Below are 25,020 nucleotides of genomic sequence, written 5' to 3'. Positions count from 1 at the left end.
ACTTTTTGATGTTTTGTTTAGTGTTTATGGCTACTTTTGCTAGGCTTATAGCTATGTTATTTTAAAAAATATGTTGCAAGCCGCTTTGAGCACTTTGGAAAGGCGGCATACAAATAAAATGATTGACTGATGCTGGGTGAGGCTGATGGGAATTGTAGTTCTCCAGATGATGTTGAATACCAGGTTGACTAAATTATGAACCAGCAGACTTAACGTTTGAATCTCACCTCAACCACAATACAATGCGGTTCTTAGGCAAGCCACCATATTTCAGTCTTAGTCTACCCACTCTCCACTTGTAATATAGGGATAATATTGCTCTACATTACAGGATTGTTATAAAGATTACAAAGGTGATTGATCTGGTATACTTCAGTTTGTTCAAAGAGTATGCATAAATGCTGAATATGAAGAAGAACTTTTTTCAGGGGGGAAATGTTTAGGGGTACTCTCATTTTCCTACTCATATTGAAATACTGCCCCTCAATGAGGCCAAACTTAGATTCACAAAATGTTTAGGGGTATGAGTCCCCCTGCATCCCCCCAGAAAAAAGCACTAATAATAATAATAATAACCACAACCACAATAATGCTTGTGAACTAGCTAACCTCTGAAATATATTTTACAACCACTTTTTCAAAGATCAGAATGTTGTAAAAATGTGCATGATGCACGTAGTTAGCAGTGAAAATTTTATCTACTGCTGGACCAACTGAACTGCTACACTTTTTGCCAGATTTCAGGCCTTGCCTTTCCCCCCTGCAAACAATGTTCAGCCTGTCCATCCAGCCTAGCTGAATTCATTTGTTCTTAGAGAATGCCAATAGCCACACCCCCAATTATGCCGAGATGTGCAAGAAAGTGTTCCATTTTATTTCTATCTACTTTGAACACCCACTGCTATGGAAAGGTATGCAATGACTGAAAAATTGCAAGGTCTGTAGTCTCCTTGGAAAAATAAAAAGCAAAACATTTGATCCTATACTATTTATTCCTCTTAGCTACTTTTTATCTGGGTTAGGCCACCCTGCACATTACTTTTCTTCCTGTCTTGGTAGATTAGACTGAACAGATTCAACTGAAGCAGCATCACTTTGTATATCAGCTTTACATATTTTGTACTGAACAATTCTGTAACTGAATGCAGAAACTGTGTTTTTGTCAAGATCATTCTAGCAGGGATTTGAAGAAAATAAAAATAAAAAATGCAGTACAAAATATACCCCCCCCCACTTTAAATTAGAAGCTTCCAGCAGTAAGGACCTTTCAATCCAAACCAAATAGACCTAGCACAATTAACTATTAACAGAGTGCTATAAATAGCTTCAATACCAACTTCCAGTTCCTCAATGGAGAGAATTGTTAAAGAGCACCATCTGCTGTGTTTGTGGTGCAAGTTCTGCAGAAAAGGGAGGACACATAGAAGTCAAGGTGGCTTGCAAGAGTCACATGTTTCAATACCAGACTCCACTAACTTTGACCTGAAAGAGATGTAATGTAGGTGCTTATTTGCTCCCAGTAGCCATAATCACTGGATGCAGACTAAGACTGGGTGATTTATCAATATATCATGCAAAACTGGTTTGAAGTTCACATCGTAATAATTGTTTCATAATATTTGAGCTGGCAATATATCGCGAATCACAATGTGTGTAAGAGCTGGGAGATATTTGGTTTTCAACATTGTGATAACTCACCAGCTAAACGTTGCAATGTTATCACTAGCTAAACCTCACAATATCACCAGCTAAACACTGCAATCTACCACAATGTTTGAGGCAAACAGAACAATGTCCTGGCAACTGCTACTACTTAGGGGGTCTAAAACAGATAAATGACAATATTATCAATCATCACACACTCAGTTTCATCAGGAGGCAAGCCAAAATGCATTCCAAGCAGGACTTTTGGCTTGGGGCTTGGCTACCAAATGGTGGTATTCAGAACAATCCAAAGAACCATGAAAATATGGTTTATCCACAATGTGTTATGCAACTGACTGCATACATTTCTATATACTTAAGCTGTTGTCCACATGATCCACCCACCTGTTTTTCCCTGGTACAGCAGGGCATATGCATGAAAGTATGCACAGGCAGTATCCATTATTAGCTGCCACGACAGAAGCATTTCAAGCCTCTCCCCAACCCCCAACAACCATTTCATTTAAAAAAAGAAATACCAGGGAAGTTTTTATATAAATAATGAGTTCTCTAAGCAATGGATGGGCAGGGGAAGCCTCTTCATCTTACCAAAACAGGTACAGGAAGTGGAACAGGATTTGAGGATAGATATCGACGGGATTTCCGAATTGCAAATTTTTCTGTAGGCAGGGACTTTCCTGCTATTTTCAGTTTCAAACTAGGCACAGCCCTGTGAGGTGTGGGGAAGATGAAAGGAAGAATACAAAATTTCATTTGCTTTATTTACTACATACTGCAGCCCTCTGAACTAGAAAGACAAAATCAGAACTGAAAACTCTCCCCTATATTTTTCCATATGCATTGTCAAGCAGCAGATTCCATTCTAAAGATGATCAGCTCTGAAGAAGTACTTATTTTATTTAACAAAATGTGTATACTGCTTGATTGTAAACAAATAGACAAACACCTAGGTATTTAAAAGAGCATAAAACAGAAAGAAGGAAAGTGGTAGTGGAGGAGGAATACAGCACCATCAAAATGTCACCATCATAGAATAACTAGACATCTTGCTCTGCATTCATGGAGGAGCCATCCATTCCTACATCACACCTGATCTCTGGGCAGCTGCTTAGTGACAGAATCAGACATGCATCTCAGGGCCCATTAAACCTGTACGTAATTTAAAAACACTTTGTGGCAGCTACAGAAGTTAGAGGATTCTGGCATTTCCAAGTTTCCTATAACAAATACCTGAGGATGGTACTGCATCAGCTAGAGTAATGGCACATCCAATTCAAATTATCCAGCCCATGTCTTGCCCCAGAGTTAAAGACCACCAAATGCTCCCTGCAGGCTTCTCCATAGGCCACAACCCTTCCAGCTCTGCTTCATGCCCTCCTTAAGGGCTTGCCTTGTCTGGTTCACATGCATCCTTAACACTGTGACCACCCTGTTGCATGCCAGGACGGAGCAAAATTGGGGTGCAGAAACTTTCATCTCTTCTGTGGCTAGAATGTAGCCTATATAGAAGTGTTAAGATTTTCATGTGTTGCTCCATATACATTTAATATTGACCCTCTATCCCATGTGACACAGAAGAAGAGATTCAGTTAATGTTATTGTGGGTAGGATTCCCATGTCTCAAGTAGTAGGAGAGAATTAAAACTATATTCAAGAAATGTTGTTGAATTATCCCATTGACCATAAATTAAAATATGGCTTGGTGTTAAATACAGAGGAATGTACAAAGTTACAATTTTAGGTGTAGAGCTGGGCTGAATACAATGGGTATTTCTTTCATGACTAATCTCAGTCAATATATAGGCCTTGTGAAGAGTCAGGTAATCTTACCGATATAGTGCAACGTCATCATCCCCAAAAGGCTTATGATCATCTGGTCCAAACATACAGAGATAAGCTGCTTTCATATATATGTATGTAGCCTAAAATGAAAATTACGTATGATTAAAAATCCTTATTGTAATTTATATTCCTGTGTCATCTTCAATATCTAAGACAGCATGGTGAAACATTTAAGGGATATGGCCTTATACTATTGTAATTGAAATTACCTAGAACATATATTCTTGCATTAGGATATTGTAACCAAAACGAAGCAGAAAAGGGAAGTAAATACATCAGAAACATATACTAGAACTCAATTCTTTCTGTATCCAAGTTTTTCTACTTGCAAAGAAGATGTGTGTACAGATACATACTTTTACACAGTGCTATTTTTCTAGAAAAAGAGGTGCCGGAATGCACCATGAATGCCTCCCTTGTTCTCTTATTATGGCAATGGCGCACACCTGAGAGGTGCCGGAACTGAGTTCCAATGATTTCTGGCTGAAAAAAAGCCCTGCTTTTACAGTTTAGTATGTGTGTGTGTGTTTGCAGAAAACAGATCTTACACCAAGGAACAGCTTTTGGGCACTTGGTTTCAAGGAAGTTAAGTCAAAAGTACATGACTATGGTCATTCCTATTCCTTTGCTCACTCCTGAGGATGGCATGAATCTATCCTGATTAACATTGTTTTTATAGGCTCAAAAAAGGCACCATTAGTCTAGAATCGTAATCCAACAGCACTGCCATTTGCCTAGCACTGCCCTGAAAGCAGGCTATTCTTAGGCTTTGTCCTCACCTAAAGTGGTAAATCTATGTTTAATGGTTCCATTTCAGACTGAAGATGGGAGGTGCAAAAGACTGGATGCTTATTCATACGAAACAACAATCTCTACATGAAACTAGGGAAATGGCTAAGTTTCTATGTGTGGGCAATTTTTGTAAAGAAAAGCGTTCAGGCATGTGAGCACTCACTTATAGTCTAAAGTGGTACAGTCAAGACGAAGGTTCACCCATTGCCAGCAGGAACTAAGCCTTGCTGCAACTGCATTGACTATAACACATCAATAGGGCTAATATGTTCTAAGTGTCCAAATCAGGTAGCAAGACCCACTAGCAATATATTTCACAACCCCCACCCCTACCTTGCCAGGCACATTATCCCTTGAAAAAGTAAAATTGAAAATTCTGATTTACATAGCATTTAAAAAGCATAAGGGGAAGAAACTTATAAAAATGGAAAACACACATGACTAAGTATAATAATACAAGATTCCTATACTGCCCAGCTCAATATCTTACCATAAGAAGGAGCCCAAACTTATACGGTTTTAACTACTCATTTATTCAAGCCACTTCAAAATGAAGACACATGTTGTCTCAGAACAAAAGAGAAGCAGAACATCTACCCCACAGCCAACCGGAATTTCTCTTGCCAAAGCAGCAGTTGGTTCTGCTGTGAGCCATTTATTTGGACTGAAAGTGTATCCAATCAGAATTAGCAAAGAAAGGCTTTTAGCAAGTCAAGCAGAGAACTGAAAAACTACCCAATTATTGAAGAGTAAGCAAAAGCACAGAAGGCTTTCAAATTTCATGCAAATGTGAGCCTTTTTTTCTAGACAACACAAGAGTACACATCTTGCTATCTGAGCGAGACAGGATTCCTACACAGGAAATTGAACACACATTTATTATCAAAACAAGCTGCTTGAAGGGAGGAGAAAGATTTGGGATATTACAAAAGGCAGACCTGGACAGGTTAGGCTGACCAAATGTATAAAAATGAAGACAATTTCTATCAGAAGCCCCTAATCTTTCTCAATGGAAAGCAATCACTTCTTCGGGGGAAATTTAAAAGATAGCAATCAGGGACACAGTGGAAATGAGCCAGCAGACATGGCTTCTCTTCATATGCTTACTGAACAGCTCAGAACAAGAGAGAAGACCAAAGCTATAGGCCTCTCAAGGACTCTGGCTCTATGCAACAGCATATGCCACTTGAGCTTGATTAAGAGGACAAAGTGTCTGCTACTAAAGTACAACTAGGAATAGCATTGTTTTATATCTTCAGTGGCCTTTCAATCATATTTTAATGTCTACCTGGAATAAGTCTACTCGAAAACTGATTGATCCAAATCACACCATAACATTACCTTTCTTTATCAGATGTGCTCATCAGCACATCTTCCTTGTACTCACCTTGGACCAGGTGTTCTCTTTGCTGAGCAGATCTGCATAGAAGTATGCCATCTTCCACTGACGTTTGTATGTGAAGCACCACATGAGTTCCCAATAGCACATGTGATGAAACTGCTTCCAATTCTGCTGGGCTTCACAACATTCTTCAAACCTTTTGATGGCCTAGAAAATCAAAAGAAAACCTTAAAGGACTACACCCCTCATTCAAAAATGTCAGCGCAGCTTTTGAATATACTTGTCAAGCATGCACTCAGGCCAGAAGCCATACACTACTGTTCCTGTATCAATCACATACTACAATCAGTTCTGACAGTCTGCATCTCCATGGAAAGGGGGAGACAGAAATAGCAGAAGATATCAATATCTTTGCTTAGAAACATTATTTCTTACTTTTAATTCAATTTTGATGCTACACTTCCTCCAAGTAGTTCAGGGGGCATATATTGTTCCTCACCTCCTACACTGTGAGATAGGTTAGGCTGAGCGAGAAAATACTAACCCAAAAGCATTCAGTGAGGTTCGAGGTGGTGTGCAGCTTTGAATCTGCGTCTGCCAAGTCCTAGCAAAACACTATCACATCATATTGGTTCTCAAACCAAGAGCCGATTCACAGTTTAGTAGTAATTTAGTGTTGTTTCCACCCAGTACCTAACAATAATAGATGCTCCATTTATTTATGTTGAAGTATTTATATTCACTTTTAATACTCAGAGGGGCTTGCATGAAGTTAAAATAATAAAAGTTTAAAAACCCACCACTACACTCACACAGCAGAGCAGAAATAGTTGTAACCAGTCCAAAATCTAAATCCAAAAGGCTCAAATGATTTAAAATGCCTAGGCAAATACTTGATGCTGAAAAAATGTCAGGCTTTGCACCAGGTGGGGAAGGTAGTCCACAGCAGAGACATTACAGCTGAAGGGCATCTCAACCAGTGACAGGGTTGCACCAGTGGAGAAGGACCTCTGAAGATGACCTTCATATATGGTCAGGTTCATGTGGAAAATAAGATGGCAAATAGCCTTGCTTTTCTACCGTGATTTGCTTACAATCTTTATTGAATCCTTCTTATCAAATCTGCCAGGTCAACCAGTTGCATGCCCTTCTACTTCTTTCAGACCAACATCCATTTGTCACTCTTAGTGTGGCCAAGTACTATACTGCAGAGAGCAAAACTCACCAGGAACTGTGATCATAAGGCCAAAGATTTCTTAAGCCCCAAGGAAGGTATGTGAAGGATAAAAACAAATTACTTACTCCATCAACATTGCCTCTTATTGTTTCTATTCTCCCTGCAAAAAACAGGAATATGGATCCCTGGAATAAATCAAGAAAAAACATTGGCAACAATTTTCATATACATTTAATCATCTTTCTACAATGAGATATTACATTGGTACACATATCAGGCCTATTTAAAATATATCTTACTTTTGGATATCGAGCCAAGTAAGGCTTAAGAAGTTTCTCTGCTTCTTCAACATTTCCTTTTCCTGTCCCTAAATTAATTGGGAGAACAAAAAATTAGAAAGTGGGGGTAGCCCAGACTTAGTTTACATTGTGAGTCCTTTCTATACTTTCTCTCAAGGCCAAATATAAACATTAATTTTGCTCAAAAATAATGGTGACACAAAAATATTAAAAGCAAATGATTACAGAGAAATTCTCATCAAAACTGAGCAGCTCCTAAATAGTCCGAAGATAGTTGACTTTTAGGCAACTCATTAAAACAAGTTTGGGCATTTACAGGTTTCACTGGGGAGGGGATTCTGTAAAACTGAAGCTATGGGCAGGAAGAGTCACACTTCTAGAATCAGCAACCCCAAGCTCCCTAAAGCTGCATCCCTATAAAGGCCTCGTATCATCTTATCCCAGTGACTAGGAGGACCTGTGCTAAGGTTTTTAAAACAAGTTAAAGAGTGGTTAGGGGAACAGCAAACACCTAACAAAATGTTTGCATTTATAGCTCATAATGTTATGTTTCTATTTAAATTGCTAGGATTAGCCTGGTTCAAAAACTGCCTATATGTTTTAGAATTTTGGGATAAGCTATGCATATATCTCAAAGTGCAAGTAGATAAATAGGTACCGCTCCGGCGGAAAGGTAAAAGGCGTTTCCGTGCGCTGCTCTAGTTCGCCAGAAGCGGCTTGGTCATGCTGGCCACATGACCCAGAAGCTGTACGCCAGCTCCCTCGGCCAATAAAGCGAGATGAGCGCCGCAACCCCAGAGTTGTCCGCGACTGGACCTAATGGTCAGGGGTCACTTTACCTTTACCTTTATACATATATCATATCCATCTTAAGTGTTTCTTGAAGAAAATAAAAGTTTGTGAAGAATTAAGTCATACATGAACAATGCTAAAGCTATTCTGAATAAGTAATTCACAACCAGCTTTGTGATGAACACACTCCTTCCTATCCCCATGCCATTTTGGATGTATGAAGGGTCAACATTTAGAGAAGAAAATGAATCCTACCTAGCACAAAAGTCATGAAGGTATGATAGCAGAGCAGCAGCATAGTGCACAGCACAGACCTAAAGCTGTACACTGAGGCTCCTTCCTGAAGCTGTCGCAGACCATGTTCCTGCATCACAGTCAGATAAATGGTTGTAAATTAATTACACCTGTGGTTTGCTCTATTTGTTCCACTGTAACTAAGGAGAGAAGTATCTTCCAACACAGAAAGTTAAATTGGTTTACTCAGCTAGTACAGGAGAACAATATCAATGTATGTCACCATAGCGCCCAATAAAGTTATCAGACATCTCTTTTACAAAACACCAAATGAATGAAGTAGTGGTTACAGAAAATGCATCAGCAATTAACATGTGCTCCCCTTAGAAGATGTTCCATTTGGTCACACAAAGGGCACAGTGTATTGAGGTTTCTCTATAGCAGGCATGTAACGCAGTACTACCGCTCACTTTTCCAAGACCAGGATGCTCAGCTTAATCACGCAACAGTATCTCCAGAAAACTTACCAGCTTGGCCCCCAGTGTCCACGACTGAGATAAAAGACCTAATTACACAGCTAAAAAACAATAGAGCCCCAGGCATTGATCCCCTGCCCCCTGAACTTTTGAAGTCCAATATTGACTGGTGGGCACCTCTGCTTGTGGCACTATTCTCTCACATTGATTCATCTGGTTTACTCCCCGACAGCTGGGCCATTGAGGTAATCATCCCAATATTCAAAAAGGGCCCTACATGGGATCTGGCCAGCTACAGACCTATCAGCCTCTTGTCTATAGTTAGTAAATTATATGCAAAACACCTCCACAATAAATTAATCAACTGGATTGATGCTGAGACTATCCTTGTGGAAGAGCAAGTAGGATTCAGGCAAGGCAGATCTACTATAGACCATTGCTTCGCCCTAGCCCACCTCATAGATAAGTACGCCAAGCAATCCTGCGGTGTGCTGTATGCTGCTTTCATTGATTTGAAAGCTGCTTTTGATTCAATCTCACGAATAAGTCTATGGGCCAAATTAAACACCTCAAGCATAGACAAAAGATTATTATATCCGATTAACTGCCTTTATAAAGACACTGTGCTGGAAGTGTGCTGCTCTACAAATGGCCAACTTACAGGATCTGTCCCAGCCACAAAGGGTGCATTTTAGCCCCGGCACTCTTTAACCTATACATAAACGACATGGTCCAGTGCCTAACATCTTCAGAATTCCACGCTCCTAAACTGGCCTCAAAACCAATCTCTGTACTATTATATGCTGATGATGCGGTCCTCTTATCCCAAACAAAAATAGGCCTAAAAAGATTGATAAGAGAATTTTCAGTGTATTACCAGAGAGAACACCTGGTCGTAAATTATCAGAAAACCAAAGTTACGGTTTTCTCAAGAAAATATAGGCCCCACAGTTGGCATATGGACAATCAGCCTATCGAACAGGTCAAAGCTTTCAAATATTTGGGCCTTATCTTCCAGTCCACGGGGTCATGGGGAGCACACCAAAAATGTGCAAAAGAAAAAGCATCCCAAAGTGCCAAGGCTTTGACTTGCTTTTTCCATACAAAGGGTGGCAAATATATACCATCAGCCCTAGAAGCCTTCCAAGCTAAACCCCTAGCACAGCTACTATACAGGGCTCAGATTTGGACTGGTAACCACCTTAGCACTTTGGAAGCTGTTCAATCAAAGTTTCTGAGGCAGATTTTTTCGGTACCGCCATGCATCCCAAACGCATCATTGAGACTGGAGGCAAGTCTCTCTTCAGTAGAACTATGGACTTGGCAAATAACTTTTAACCTCTGGCTTCGCCTAAATTCAAATCCCCCCAGTTTACTATCCCTAGTACTTCAAGACTCCCATAAAAGTGCCTGGCTTAAAACTGTCTATCAAAAACTTCACCCTTGTGGCCTATCCCCACAACATCTACTCACTTTGGGCCCCACTAAAACAAACAGTCTAACTGGTCAGCGTCTAAAAGATATCGAGCACCAGAACAACCTGGCCACTATAAGGAAATTCTGCCCTTGGTATGTTCCATTTTCATCTCTCCATTTTGATTCTCTGGCCCCATAGCTGCACAGACTTATTATCGCAAAATATATGAGCTTTTACACTTGCAAGACTGAATGTTGTGCCATCTGCGGTACCTGAGAGTCGATTCCAAAAGATTCCGCCTAAGAAACGTCTTTGCCCCTGTGGAGATGGTAGCACCAAAACAGCGGCACAAGTCCTCCTGTCCTGTACTCTCTACAAAGACCTTAGGAACAAGATCATCACCCCACTCGTACTGACCATCCCAGGGTGCTCAACCACTGCCATAATGTTCTTTCTTCTATCAGATCAAAATGAGCAGATAACAGCAAAGGTTGCTAGGTTCATAGCAGGGGCAATCAGAATAAGGGCCACTAACTGACTGCTGATTCAGGACTTTAAATTGTACTTTTATATCAAATTTCCTTTTCTGCATATACTGTAATGTTTTACTGTTGCTATGGCCATAGGCTAATGCGAATAAAGTTTTATTTATCTTATCTTATCTTACTGTAATATGTGTGTGTGTGTGTGTGTGTGTGTGTGTGTAGCAGTTCTTAGTTTTGTCTGTACTGTATAGATGCCAACTAAATGTTCACAGTGGTGGCTCCTACCCTGAAATAATATTAGCTTAGAGAGCATTTGGGAGCCAGCTATGGGGTGCAACTAAAAATGTACTCATTTACCCAGGCATTTGCTGACCGCTAATACGCGGGTGGCGCTGTGGGCTAAGCCTCAGCGCCTAGGGCTTGCCGATCGAGAGGTCGGCGGTTCGAATCCCCGCGGCGGGGTGCGCTCCCGCTGCTCGGTCCCAGCGCCTGCCCACCTAGCAGTTCGAAAGCACCCCCGGGGGCAAGTAGATAAATAGGTACCGCTTACCAGCGGGAACGTAAACAGCGTTCCGTGTGCGGCTCTGGCTCGCCAGAGCAGCGTTGTCACGCTGGCCACGTGACCCGGAAGTGTCTTCGGACAGCGCTGGCCCCCGGCCAATAGATGTGAGATGGGCGCACAAACCCCAGAGTCTGTCAAGACTGGCCCGTTCGGGCAGGGGTACCTTTACCTTTACCTTTAATACTGACTCCTGGCATTTTTGGCTACTGCAATCAATACTGATGTTTTACAGTTTTTTATTTATAGGATTTTTATTGTTGTATTTTATTATTGCCCTGAGAAGTGCCTTGGTATGTCTTTTGAAATGACAGGTGGCATATAAAAGATTTTAATAAATGAAACAACATAAACAAACATATACTTGCCTTATTTCCTGAAAACCCAACAAACTCCAGTAACCGTACAATCCTTGATGGTAACATAGACAAAGTCTATAGAAATAAAAACCAAAGAAAATTTGTGGGAAGAAAATTATATATAGATATACATTTATTTTACCTGCAACATCTCAGAAAAGATATTTTACAAATAAAAGGAGCAGAACAAGTTTCATATCAAGCTCACCTAAAATGGCTTCCATATGTCATGTTTGCCATACCACACACCCCTCCATAGCACTGAGCACAATGCAATTTCTTCTTATTTGTTAGTTTATTTAGTACTACATGTTTAAGCCATATTTTAGGGCAAACTCTCCTAAGGCATATTATTTACACATAATGTGGAGAGTTCCCATGTCAGCACAAGAAATAATGGGGCAGGTGTGGGAAGATGCTCAATGCCTCCACATTGAGCAAGTCATGGGTCAAGTCATCTTTCACCAGAGTGGAGACAACACATCTCTACCAGGTAACAAGCTTGTGAGGTTGGTAATTACAATCTGCCATGGTAATGAGGAAGGTCAAACAGTAGGCAGGGTTAGTTTTCTGTGTGTGTTTTTGCTCTTTCTTCCTTCCTTCATTATGAAAGCAGCAGTATAAAGTGGTGCCTTACAGTCTTATTATTTTGGAAATAAGCTTAACAAACATATCTAGAAATGAAGCTGAACCAGTGCTTTTTTCTGGGGTGATGCAGGGGTACGCATACCCCTAAACATTTTATGAATCTAAGTTTGGTCTCATTGAGGGGCTGTATTTTAATACAAATAGGAAAATGAGAGTACCCCTAAACATTTTTTTTAAGAAAAAAAGCTCTGAGCTGAATCATCAGAAAAGAAGATTCCAGTATGAAGGAGCCACTTCTGTTATTTTTGTTCAAGTCACCTTTATAAAGGAAAATCTTGACATTTGATGTACTTATACCTGCAGCCCTATTGGGCATTATGAGTAAAAATCATGGTTCAGCAACTATCCGAGTTCCAGATTACAGGAAACCTCCTGCATGTACAACTAAACATGCAAAACATCCACCCCACAGATAACTGCATAAACATCAGGGGCGGAGGATGCAAAGTTACTCCTCTGTTCCTGAACATGTGAGCTTATAATACCACACATGTGCAAAGTAAGAGCCTAGCTATGTGTTACTGTACTTTAGTGATGCAATTAGCAATTGATTTGTGGGTTTTAAAAAATTATACACTAGGGGGGGCTATCATCAACAATGGGTGGGGGTTGTTAAGCCTTATCTCTCTGGCGGTGTTCAAGAAAAACTGGACTGTGCGCAGCAATCACCATTAGAAAAGAATATCCCTTCAGCACTAATCTCTAATAAAGGAGGATGAGGTGTTACTGGAGAGGGAAGACTTAAATGTTACTTTCTTGCATATTGAAGGTACCGATGAAACTACCATCCCCTACTCCCAATATTTCCATTGTTACAAACCACAGTGCAATTGCTAATCACATAATTAATATAACCTGTAGTTAGCTAGCCCCTACAAATTCTACAAACAGCTCACAAGTAGCTCACAAGCAGATACTGATTTAAAATATAAAATCAGAAGGGTCATAATGGAGGGAACCTTCCTGCAAATTAAAATTGCAATATCATAAAAACTTTTCATCAGCACAGTAGCTCTTCAATACATAATGCTGCCCTTATAACCTTCTGATTACTGGCAAGAAACAAGCTATATATAATAGAATAATCTGAGCATTTCCAGTGTGACAAATATAGCTCTTGCAAACTTGATGAGTTTGAGCTTCAAGCACATGTTGTAAGGTTTCACACATTTCCTCCCTGAAAAGGCCTTCACTCCTTCACACAAGTTAATTCATTTCCTGAAGTGCTTGTGATTTTAATCACTGTAGCCTAAACGTTCTGTATAATTGGTATATTGTGATAAAATTTGCACAGGTGAAAAACATACAGGAAATTATGGCGAGGACTAGTTTCTCGAAACTCAAAGCACAGAAAGCTTGTGGGGCATTAATAAAATTCTATTTTACACTGGGTGGCCAGTTATTAGAACCTGTGCTGAAAATCTTCACCAGTAAAGTGGTTTCCCAAATGCTCTATGGAGTAGTGATATGGGGCACGGACCCAAATGCTAACAAAGCCTTAGAAATAGTACAGAACAAATTCCTCAGGAAAGTGCTCTCGCTCCCCAAGGGGACCCCAGCTGCTCTTATCCGCATTGAAGCAGACGTGACAACAATATGGGCTAGAATTGACTGTCTCTTTAGGTCTGATGAAGAAAGGGATTTATCCACGATTGCCTCTACCAAAAGTTCACCATGGCTCCCACTTATTAAAACGGAGCACACCCGAGCTAGATATCTGACAAAGCTCGCACTTGCCGTACTAAGAATCGCTTTTACAGAATTATTATTCCAATCAATGCCCTTGATGGTGTTGGATGGTCGGTACAGCAAAGTACAGTACAAGGAGAGACTTTGTATATGTGGGCAACCCTGTGTAGAGGACCTGTACCATTATTTATTGCAATGCCCACTATATATAGATCCAAGAGACCAATTTATAAAACCCCTGCTTACGAATGGAATACACTCTAACAGGGTGGAAAGGGTGAAATGGCTGCTGAGCGATACTGATGACTTTGTAACCTATAAAGTAGCACTATATATGTTGGCAGCTAAAAAGATCAGGAGAAAAGAGCTAGATAAAATAGCAGTCAACTGGGATTCGGACACTTAAGCTGGCATATTTTACCTGAGATTTCCCTGCTATTCTATTTTTTGCAACAAATAATTTCTAGGAGACTTGACCGTGATTTTTTGCACTGGTAGTGCTAAATGTTTTTATGGTTATTGCTGTTTTTCCTTTTGTTCCCCTTGTGAACAATGCCATGGCCTTTGGCTAGCACAAGAGAGTCTACGAATGAATATACAATAATAATCATAAAACGATCAACCATCATGACAAATTAAGAACAAACCACCATCAAAGGCTTGGGAAGTAAAGTGGCTTTAAGTAAGAACTAAAATGCTAGCCGGTCACAACTCATAAATTATTCTGGTTCCACAGAGAAGGCTCACCCTGGAAGTTGCCTTATATTGAGTCAGACCATTGCTCCATCTAACTCACTACTGTCTCTCCCAATCCCACCTGGAGATGCTGAGGACTGAACCTGGGACCTTCTGCATGCAAACTTGATGCTCTACCACTGAGACTCAGCCCTTCTGCTGCAGGCCACAATACAATCAGGAAGGCTTACTCGCATACCTCAACAGCCAGGCAGGCTGATATTGAAGAAGGCACTCCCTAAAATAGCCTGATCTCAAGTTGTTTAGAGCCTTCTAAGCCAGTTCATGGGCCTTAGATATGGCTCAGTCGCAAACTGGCAGCCAGAGCAGTGAGAGAGTTACAGGTGGTGGGAAATCTCATAAGAAAGCAGCTCATAAAATGTTTTAGCCACTATATGGAGCTACTACCACATAGCAGCATTTTCAGCCGCTGGAACCAATTCTTGTGTAAAAGATGTCAACTTCAAATAATCTCTTGAACAGTCAAATATAAAGCCAGATGATGGAATACAACTCCCAACAGCCCTAGCCAGAACCATGTATACAAAAAAACCTGTGATACATACCAGATTAAATGCCCCAACTCCCAGCTTTACGCCACCTTCAAAATGGGGATGATTTTCTCCTTTAACATAGTGGGGAGAATGTATTAGACTGTCCAGCTCCCTATCAAATCAAAAGATCTCATCAAAACCCAGAATGCAATCCAGTTCTAATACCAATCATGGTCTAGCACTTTGAAATACATGACAATAAGAGCTACTGCTAATATACCATTTACCCAATACCCACGGTATGAAGAGAGTACCAAAGATGGCCTTGCATCTTTTGAATTCCCTCCCCACTGGGGAGGTGCACATCGCCCACTTGCTGGTGATTTTAAAGAGCAGTTAATAAAAAAAATCATTCCACTCAGACTTTTATTAATGGCCTCACTTATATTTGTGATTCATTGCTGTTGTTTCAACTGTGAGTTTACTGGTTTTGCTTTTAGATTCATATATTGTATTTATTAGTAACCACTCTAAGCTGCTTTATGAGAGTTTTTACTTTGAAAGTGCAGGATATAAATACATTAGATTGATTGATTAATTAAAATAAAATATCAGCCAGAATCAATTTAGACTAGTGTGAAGCCTGAAGGGCAGAGCACCAAACATAATAAGCAGTAAGTTTTGATTTGGATGGATGCCTGGAACATAATAATTGTAAAAAAATATTAAAATGCTACAAACCTATATGTTTGATAACTGTTTCTGACTTTGATGCTTCCTTTGATAAAGCTAACCATGTTTTCATCCTAAGGAAAATACAATAGATAACACATTTCAGCATACGTGTACATGAAAATCCTCTTGCTTTTGGGGACAATGACTAAAAGTTAGTTACAAAATCTAGACTGGTAAATACTTAAGGGTCAGTCTTTTCTAATACATGCACATATACCTTTAAAAAAAATCTTTAAAATTTTGACCTTGTTAAATACCTAACATAAATTTCAAAGCTCTAGCCCTTAGTTTGGATACATCAAGTAAAACAGAAGCAGAATAGTAGTATTCCTTATTAATTAACACTAGAAAAATGAGACATGAAGTATTTCATCGGAGAAGAACCTATTATTACTGACTTTGCACAAAAGCCACTGTTCCTACATGCTATGTCATAGGCTTTGCAATGATTTGGACTACCGATGATTAGCATGGGGCCATCAGCTTTAGCTAATCCAAGACACATGCTGGACACTTGCAAAGGCATCAGAAACCTTAGAGAAAGCAGGTATCAGGAACAGTGTTCGACTGAATTGAACTTGCAAAATGCAACCAGGCCACCCTGACACTGTAGAGTTTGATAAGGATCCAACAAGCTGTCTCCATCTCAAATCGAGGACAAGGAAATCTCTGTGAAAAGTAAGTTACAGAATGATTTATCAAGTCCCCATATTATAAACTGGAAACATCCTGACTTCCTAATTAAACTTGCTTCTCAGTGTGTGAGAAGCTACATGTTATGCAAAATGCATAAAAGCAAAGCTGCATGGTGTTGGTGTGGGTAGACGAAGAAAGAGATTCTTATTAACATCACCTGCCCGACTCACTGTGATCTCAGTAACCACGGTCTTATTGAAATTAACTGAGGCCTCGCATTCCTGTTTCCACAACAATGTTCCAAAAACAAATGCTCTTACCTGAAGGAATGTAAGAGCAGCTCTCTGAAGCAAACATTCGGCATAGCAAATTTCTGCATGAATTTCCTCTTTTTAAAAAGGGGAAAAGGGGAAAAATATATATGAAGTGAATAGCAGGAAAGCTCCACCACCAAATGGAACAGTGTCATCATAACCACTACAATCTTCCACATTATAATACAAGCACACCTCAAAAATGTCCACATTAGGATGTTCTATTAAGGCTGTTGCCTGGATGCCCTTGTTTTTGAAGATTAGGCAGGTGGTGACCTTTCCAGTTGTGGCTTCCCACCTACACAATTCTTTCCCCACAGAGGCTTGCCAGCTGCCCACTCCTGAGCTGTTAAGCACCAGGTGAATATTTATTTATTTTACCAGGCAGTCATGTGGACAGAAACAGGAGCTAATGTTTATTTTTGTTTATTTTTTTACCTTCAGTTAATTGGTCAACATTGTGTCTGTGCACTAAATTGTTGAGTGAATCGGCCACGGTGGATTTCTTCCGAAACCTACATAAAAACAAAAGAGGCTGGAAATGTAGAACATATTGACAAAACCCTTTAGTCATATTGGCCTTTAAAAACTATGCCTAACAATGCAATCTTATGCATGTATTATCAAAAGCAAGTCCAACTGCTGAAAGCTAAATAGAAAGAGGAATAGCGTCTAAGTACATCTAAACTATATCTGCATATATTCTTGCTCTAATACCTTTGTCTTTTTTTTATTTCAGTGCTTTTCCTCCACTCTGTCAAAACTTTAGATTCCAATCCAAGGAGATTACAGACTTGAAATTTTAATTTATTACTCTGCAAAATGCCAAGTACACAGAACAATATGTTCTTATGCTCAAAGTGATTTAAGAAAAGGCTGTATATATAATTAAAGGTTTCATATACTATTTTTCAATTATCTTTTACATTACAGTGGCACCTCAGGTTACATACGCTTCAGGTTACAGATTCCGCTAACCCAGAAATAGTACCTCGGGTTAAGAACTTCGCTTCAGGATGAGAACAGAAATCGCGTGGTGGCAGCGCGGCAGCAGTGGGAGCCCCCATTAGCTAAAGTGGTGCTTCAGGTTAAGAACAGTTTCAGGTTAAGAACGGACCTCTGGAACGAATTAAGAATGTAACCAGAGGTACCACTGTACTTCGGCATACTAAATTTTGCCATTATATTTCTATGTGTTAAAATTTCTGACTAGGAACAGTTGGGACTCAATGCCTTTATGTGGTCACCTCAAGCATTTTCTGACATAAACATTAATCTCTGTTTAAAGCGGTATGTTATTCTATAGTTGTTTATAGTCCCACAATTGTCATTTTGGCTGCATGACAATAAATAAATATTTCCGAAATGGCTTACATGTGGCCATATGTAGGTAAAGTGCAAGTAAAATTATACCTTTCGACTTTAATGTAGATGACTGCATTTATACATGGTGGAATCCAACTGTCAAAAAAATTATTGGTGGCACATGAAGGTTCCTAAGAATCCTTTAGCGTTTTCCTCTACTAAAACATTTTCTTCATTCTTACTGTTGCAAAGCTGTCTTATGTACTTATTCTATGCTTTTGACCATCTAGAATAATTCTCTGTGCTTACTTCTGACATATGGCTTGAGCTTCTTTCATTGTGTTTCCAGCATTCAGTATGTCCTGAGAGTCAAAGGTCATCATGGCTTGCATTTCCAATATGGTGGCATATGTCAATGCATGATACATACTTCCCTTTGTTCTGTGGGAAACAAGTTATAGGGAGATGCATCTATTCTATGATGTTCACAGAAGCCACAATAAAGAGTAAAGGAATGAAAACAAAAACAATGGCCTTAAAGGTAGGAGGTCAAGGGAGTGGAGAGTTAGAAGCAGCAACACCCAGGATCACTGAAGGATATTTTAAAAGCAGGATTGGGAAACCTATCAGCCCAAGAGCCATATTCCTTCATGGGCAACTTCCTGTGGACCACATGTCAGTGGTGGGAAGAGCCAGAGCGAAAAGGTACAGAATAATAGGTGGGACTCTTTCCTTTGTACAGTTGGCTACATTCCAGCCGTGCAAAAACCAGGTTTCCATGCACACAAGTCCATCCAGGCAAGCAAGAGGCATTACCACACTTCAAGGACGCATTCCAGCCAAGCAAGAGCATTCTAGGAGGGTGAAGGGCAAGGTGTGATGGGACATGGCCTGGGGGAAAAACAGGGCTGGATAGAGAGGCCTAAAGGGCCACATTCAGTCCACGGGTTGGAGATTCCCCTCCCTTTAAAGAACTGGACTTTGTCCTTGAACATCACAGTGCCATTCACAACACAACTGCTTCTCTGAATAGCACAGAATAAACACTGCAGTCTTGCTGTAGACCTCATTTCTTAAATTTCAGTCCAACAATCCTATCAAGATTTAAGAGATCAGATAAGCAGAGATATAAGAAGAGCGGCCACGGTGATACTGAACTGCTTTTAAGAGGCAGCATGATGGTACATGGTCTTGACTTAACTTTAGCCCTTGTACATGTTTGAAAACAAAACAGCTGTGTCTGTACATCCTGCAACACACATTGAAAGGATACCTCCTGAAGTAAAAATCTTAGCACCAGACATGGAATCCCTAATATTAACATCTATTACTGTAATGTGTGCTTACCTCAGAAATACTGAAGAGACCAAGCTCAAATTTTTACTAAAGTTCTGTCTGCTCTACATAATTTTCTGGTTATAATTTTTGTTGGATTTGGTTTTCAGTGCTTAGAACATGTACTCCCTTTGTCATCCACTCCTATGGGTTTTCTCTCCCATCCCCCACAAGTATGTCTGCATGTGTTGGCAACTCAAGTAGACTATCTTAAAAGATGTTTTTAAGGGTTGGGTCATCTATTAGGATTCTTTGTTATTAGACCACTTGTAAAGGTTCACACAATTGACTGCACTGGTATATGGTCATCTAGTTATTTGCACTACTATGAAAAAAATAGAAAGAGGGGAATGCAACAAAGACCTGCGTGCTGCCTTCTGTCATCTAATACATCCTAAATGGTCCTTCTAGGAACCTCTTAGTTTTGACTGTTGCTACTGGTTCCTGTCAAAGCAACTTCTTATCTGTGGGCATTTTTTTCCTCCAAACAGTTACGGTATCTCCTTCAAGCAAATTTAAATCCAAAAGATGTAGCCCCCCAGTTTATCACCCTAGGACATATAGGTTCTCTCATCTCTCCATTATTTGACTCCTCACCATCCAAATAGCAGTTCCTCAGGCTAGAGACCTTGCATTCAGCAAAGCTACACTAACACAGAACACAACAATGGGACAAACCCTTAATTAAATTACAGTCTCCAAAGTAAGGAAAGGAGGAGCTATTAATCGACATTTAATTGCACTAGATAAAGCACAGCAAACTGTTCTGTGGGGAACAATCTGCATTGGGAGGGAAGAGAGGGATTTGTCTGACTCACAAAGAGATCTTATTTATATGTTAAATTGGAGATAATCACAGCATACCCTTAAGGTTTGTCCACAGAGGTACTTTCTCCTTGTGGCAAAAGCCTTTCCACCTCACATTTATGACACTGTAAAATCAAACCCATTACTAGCCCATGAGGTTACTTGTAAATACAACCATTTAATGAAAGGTTGCTACTGCTTCTTGCAGTATATTTGTACAGATAGTTGGTGTGTTATACCACAGAGCAATCATAAAATGTGTTATAAGTGGTACAGAAGCCAATAACTTATTAGCTTGTCTACTTGGGCTTGCCAACATATATTGACCCCCTGGAGTTGAGGGTCAAAAGAGGTAGAAAAAGGCCTGAGGTTGAAAAGCAGTTTAGGATGTATATTGCAATCAAATTAACAAGGAACTATGAGCCTCATAAATAAAGGCAGGTACAGAGTGCATCTCCTTTGTGAATGAATAACCTCTGCATTTAATAAGCTGATTTCACAATATTACAGTATTCTCATAACATGCTGTTTTACTGCTAAAAATTGTATACAGGTGTTGTTATTTTTTAGTTGTTTAGTTTCTTTTTTATATAATCATAGAATCATAGTATTGGAAGGGACCCCAAGTATCATCTAGTCCAACCCCCTGCAATGCATCATAGAATTTTTACATTCTACGATTCCTAGGAATGCTGGTTGATTATAAATAAATGTGGATTTTATACTGATTTATTTTATTTTATTTTATTTACATTCCTAAGAATTTGGGTTGAGCCTCATTACATCTTTAACAAATGAACTCAGAAGTTTGGGAAACACTAGTTTACCTTTACATTTGGGCAAGATAAAAGCATTGTTTTGCTTTTGTTTTTGTTTTCTCTCTCCATAAGATGTATTCTTGTATTCCTGTGCTGCACCTACATTTTATATATTTCTCAGGTATTTTCTATGGTGTGTAATGGCAAACACAAAACCTAGATAAATTAGATAAAATACTTCCTTGTTCCTGCATTCAAGACAGGCATTACATGATGCATGAATACCAATTCAATTTACTAAGGCAATATAAAAACTTTGAAATAGCATTTATGTTATAGTCTTGGTCTTTCAATAAAAAGCTAGCAAAGTGCTTTTCTGTCAGGACTGGCAGGCACTCAGATCAGTTATCTTCAATATCATCAGGAAATTCAGTGCATTATTCTGATTCATATCAAAACAATGACATCAGAATTTGAGAAACCTAATAACTAGATCTGACATTTAATCTACAATATATGGACTACAAAGAAGCTTTCATCTACACTGTTAAATCCTGAAATAGCTTTTGCCCATCAGCTTCTATGAGCTAGAAGAAAGTAACCTTTTATATTCCTTTGAGTTACCTGTTCCTAAAAGATTCATAAGTCCTCCCTGCATGAAGCGACCAGATTTGGTGTGTCACCACCAGCATTTGGCAAAGGAAACAGAGCTAGGCAGCTAACAGAGTGATCCTAACTTCAGTTTATGCATGCTCAATGAGAAAATAGACACCTACTAGGACAGAGGAAAATGGTCATTTTGGGTGGAAGCATCATCTTTCCCAATAGGTGACTCTCTAACTCATATTCCAATGGGACTACCAGTGGGAAGCGGGGCTGAGACATGAAAGCGAACAGCAACACAATGGTAACACTCCTTAAATCACTTGCCAATAGCTTCTAGTTAGTACCTAGTCACAGGAATGATCAATCACATTATTATTATTAATTATTATTAATTATATTTTATTTATATCCCACCAATCTGGCTGGGTTTCCCTAGCCACTCTCGGCAGCTTATAGCATATATAAAAATACAACAAAACATCAAACATTTTAAAAAATAGAATATGCAACCAATTATTCATTACTATCTCTATGTGTCTCTTGCATCTACAGGCAACCAGCCAACATACACAGTGGCACTGATATTAACCACCCACAGTGTCATTCGGAGGCTGAAACTAGTAGGAAGCCAGTTACTTGTTCTTTCAGGGCACTGTGGTCTAAACCACAGGGTAGCGCTGTGGTCTAAACCACTGAGCCTAGGGCTTGCCGATTGGAAGGTCGGTGGTTCGAATCCCTGTGAAGGGGTGAGCTCCTGTTGTTCAGTCCCAGCTCCTGCCCACCTAGCAGTTCGAAAGCATACCAGTGCAAGTAGATAAATAGGTACTGCTCCGGCGGGAAGGTAAACGGTGTATTTGTGCACTGCTCTGGTTCGCCAGAAGTGGCATAGTCATGCTGGCCACATGACCCGGAAGCTGTCTGTGGACAAACGCCAGCTCCCTCGGCCTACAGAGCGAGATGAGCGCTGCAACCCCAGAGTCATCTGCGACTGGACCTAATGGTCAGGGGTACCTTTACCTTTTAGTGTCTCTCTCAGCAAATACACGGCAGGCTGAAATATAAATAGTGTAACTATGCCAAACCTAGGGATTCACAGATGTAGAATCATTTACTGCCCCAAGCACCACCACCTTTCATGCACCTTTCAGGGGATACAGGGCTCTGAAAGGACAAAAAGCTGAAATGCAATAGGGTTACCAGTGTTGTCAGAATCCACTTCTCTATTTTTACAAAGCCCTTCACACTCATGCAGTTTGCTCCTTGAATCCTGTATCACTCCCCCCCCCTCACACACACTCTTCAAAGTTTTGCAGCTTATGATTATACAGAATATAATTAATACTTAATTTTCCCTAGGTGAAGTGGTATCTGGAGCTAAAACATTCTGGCACAAGGGAAAATTTTATCAAACAAATGGAATATGCTAATTTTATATGATATGGCTATATGCTTCATAGCTCCCCAGTGAGCTTCTGCTTTTCCTTCTCCACAAGGATGCAGTCCTATGGACACCACCACACAAAAGAAATAGCAATCACCAGCCTATCCATATTGCTAGTATTTTTTTTCCTTAACAAAGCTGGTGCATCAAAAGTTATTTCAGTGGCTTTACAAGAATGGTACTTAGCAATAAACCTGAAATATTATCAAAGGTAAATTCTTGCCTGCTGTCAGATAAAGTAAGGCAGTAAGTATTTTCCACTAGGAGAAAGAGAGGGAATGTGTGTGTTTATAGACCGTGAAAACCCATTTAGATTCACAGGACACTGAAAGAGTGAATGATGAGGAACAGATGTCTCTGAAAGAAAATATTGTGTATTATTATATGCCTGTCCCACTTCTACCACCATTCCCTTGACACAAGGAGTGTGTCAATAATGAAGCTCATTTGCAGTTAAATTAAGCTCCCTGTTTCTCCCTTTGACTCTTTGGGGCCATCACTCTGTATTAAAAGACAAAAAAAGGAGTTGACTGACTCTCTAAGTTAAAGTAGTTTAACAGTGAGAAATAAATTCACATGTAAAATCCAAGGATACCTAGTCATCTCATTAAACCAATTCAACAGGGGCTCATTTAAGCAATAATCAAAACCATCTGTGATGAACTGTGTAACATTTTTAAACAAAGGATGTGGCTCCCATCACTTTTGCAGGCGCCCCCCCTCAAGTTTTATATGCAATGATTTTATATATATAAATAAAGGTTTAAATAAATGCAGATTTTCCCATTAATTCCCAGGCCCCAGTAATATTTTCCACTTTGCACATAGCATCCAAAAAGAATGGATGTCATTTAAAGAAAATTATCTGTTTGCATGTCCTGCCTATACCAGGTTAGACCACATATGCTTTCATATCCTAGAGCTGCCATTTTTCTATCTATCCACCCTGCTCCTTGTGCTGCTGCTAGATGAGCAGAGCTTAGCCAAAAGATTATGGCTGTCTCTGCCAAATGTAGTGACATTCCGATTCAATAAAAGATATATTTTTTGTCATATATATTGAGTACAGTGATACCTTGCTTTATGAACTTAATCTGTTCCGGAAGTCTGTTCTTAAACCGAGGCGTGCTTTCCCTAATGAGGCCTCCCGTCACCGAGGTAAAGTTCACAAACCGGGACACTACTTCCGGTTTTGTGGAGTTCATAAACCGAACTGTTCATAAACAGGGCTGTTCTTAAAACGAGGTACCACTGTACACCATATTCCATTCCACATGGGACTAAAACGGAAAATTGGAGGGGTGGGTAGGGAGGAGAGGAAATAGGGAGACAAAGCTGGCTAACGTCATGCAACCTTTGAACAATCATTTTCAATTATATCCTTCTCTGTAAAGTTGTTCATAGCAACTAAGTATAATTTAGTAGGGAAAGATGCAGTCAAATTGAAGTAGTAATTGTAAATTAAAATGAGCAACAAATAACCATTGGAGAATTTTAAGAAACAGTAACTGGCGTACCAGCATTTCAAGAACTTTGTAACTTGCAAGTACAGTGGTACCTCGGGTTACAAACAGCCTGGTTAACGAACTTTTTGGATTACAAACCCTTCAAACCCAAAAATGAGTGTTCCAGGTTGCACATTTTTTTTGGTATACTCCATTCAGGGGTGCACTTCCGTTTTGAGTGCCACACTTCTGTTGTCCAGCAGCGGAGAAGGGGTTTGTCACGGTGTTTCCCGCAGACGCGAGGAAGGGAAGCTGCTGGTTGGTGGGCTTGCAACTCTCCCCCATGCCACTGCGAGAGGAGATCAATCCCTGCAGAGGCTTGGGAGGGAAGCTGCACACCTGCCAGCCATCTGGTTGGAAGGCTCGCAACTCTCCCCCCATGCCATGCCCCTGCAGGAGACGCGCTCTCTAGGGAGTATTTCCTGCAACAGCGTGGGGGGGGGTGGATCTGTGTGGATCCCAGTTCTACTACTGATTGATTGATTGATTGATTGATTGTGTGACTGAGGAAATGGATAAAAGCCCCGCATCCAAACAATGACTATCATCAGCGCAGGTAAGAAAAATTTTTAA

At 40.0% G+C, this 25,020-nt stretch overlaps 1 protein-coding gene across 3 annotated transcripts in view; it reads right to left on the bottom strand.

Moving 5' to 3' along the window:
* The window catches only part of TTC39A (tetratricopeptide repeat domain 39A), a 50,526-nt gene that overhangs the window by 12,401 nt on the left and 13,105 nt on the right, over positions 1–25,020 (bottom strand). For all 3 annotated transcript variants that reach the window (XM_082228203.1, XM_082228202.1, XM_082228204.1), the window contains 12 exons: positions 18,305–18,436; positions 17,129–17,205; positions 16,697–16,764; positions 15,747–15,811; positions 15,078–15,177; positions 11,449–11,514; positions 8,165–8,273; positions 7,118–7,185; positions 6,944–7,003; positions 5,687–5,848; positions 3,496–3,587; positions 2,254–2,374 (listed from right to left, as the gene is read on the bottom strand). In XM_082228203.1, coding sequence (XP_082084329.1) covers positions 2,254–2,374; positions 3,496–3,587; positions 5,687–5,848; positions 6,944–7,003; positions 7,118–7,185; positions 8,165–8,273; positions 11,449–11,514; positions 15,078–15,177; positions 15,747–15,811; positions 16,697–16,764; positions 17,129–17,205; positions 18,305–18,436 — 1,120 coding nt within the window. The remainder of the gene's footprint in view (positions 1–2,253; positions 2,375–3,495; positions 3,588–5,686; positions 5,849–6,943; positions 7,004–7,117; positions 7,186–8,164; positions 8,274–11,448; positions 11,515–15,077; positions 15,178–15,746; positions 15,812–16,696; positions 16,765–17,128; positions 17,206–18,304; positions 18,437–25,020) is intronic.

The sequence above is a fragment of the Podarcis vaucheri genome (assembly GCF_965113315.1).
Source record: "Podarcis vaucheri genome assembly, chromosome: 6".
Classification (NCBI taxonomy): domain Eukaryota; kingdom Metazoa; phylum Chordata; class Lepidosauria; order Squamata; family Lacertidae; genus Podarcis; species Podarcis vaucheri.
Note: the sequence above shows the minus strand (reverse complement) of the source record. Positions and strands in the feature narration are given on the sequence as shown.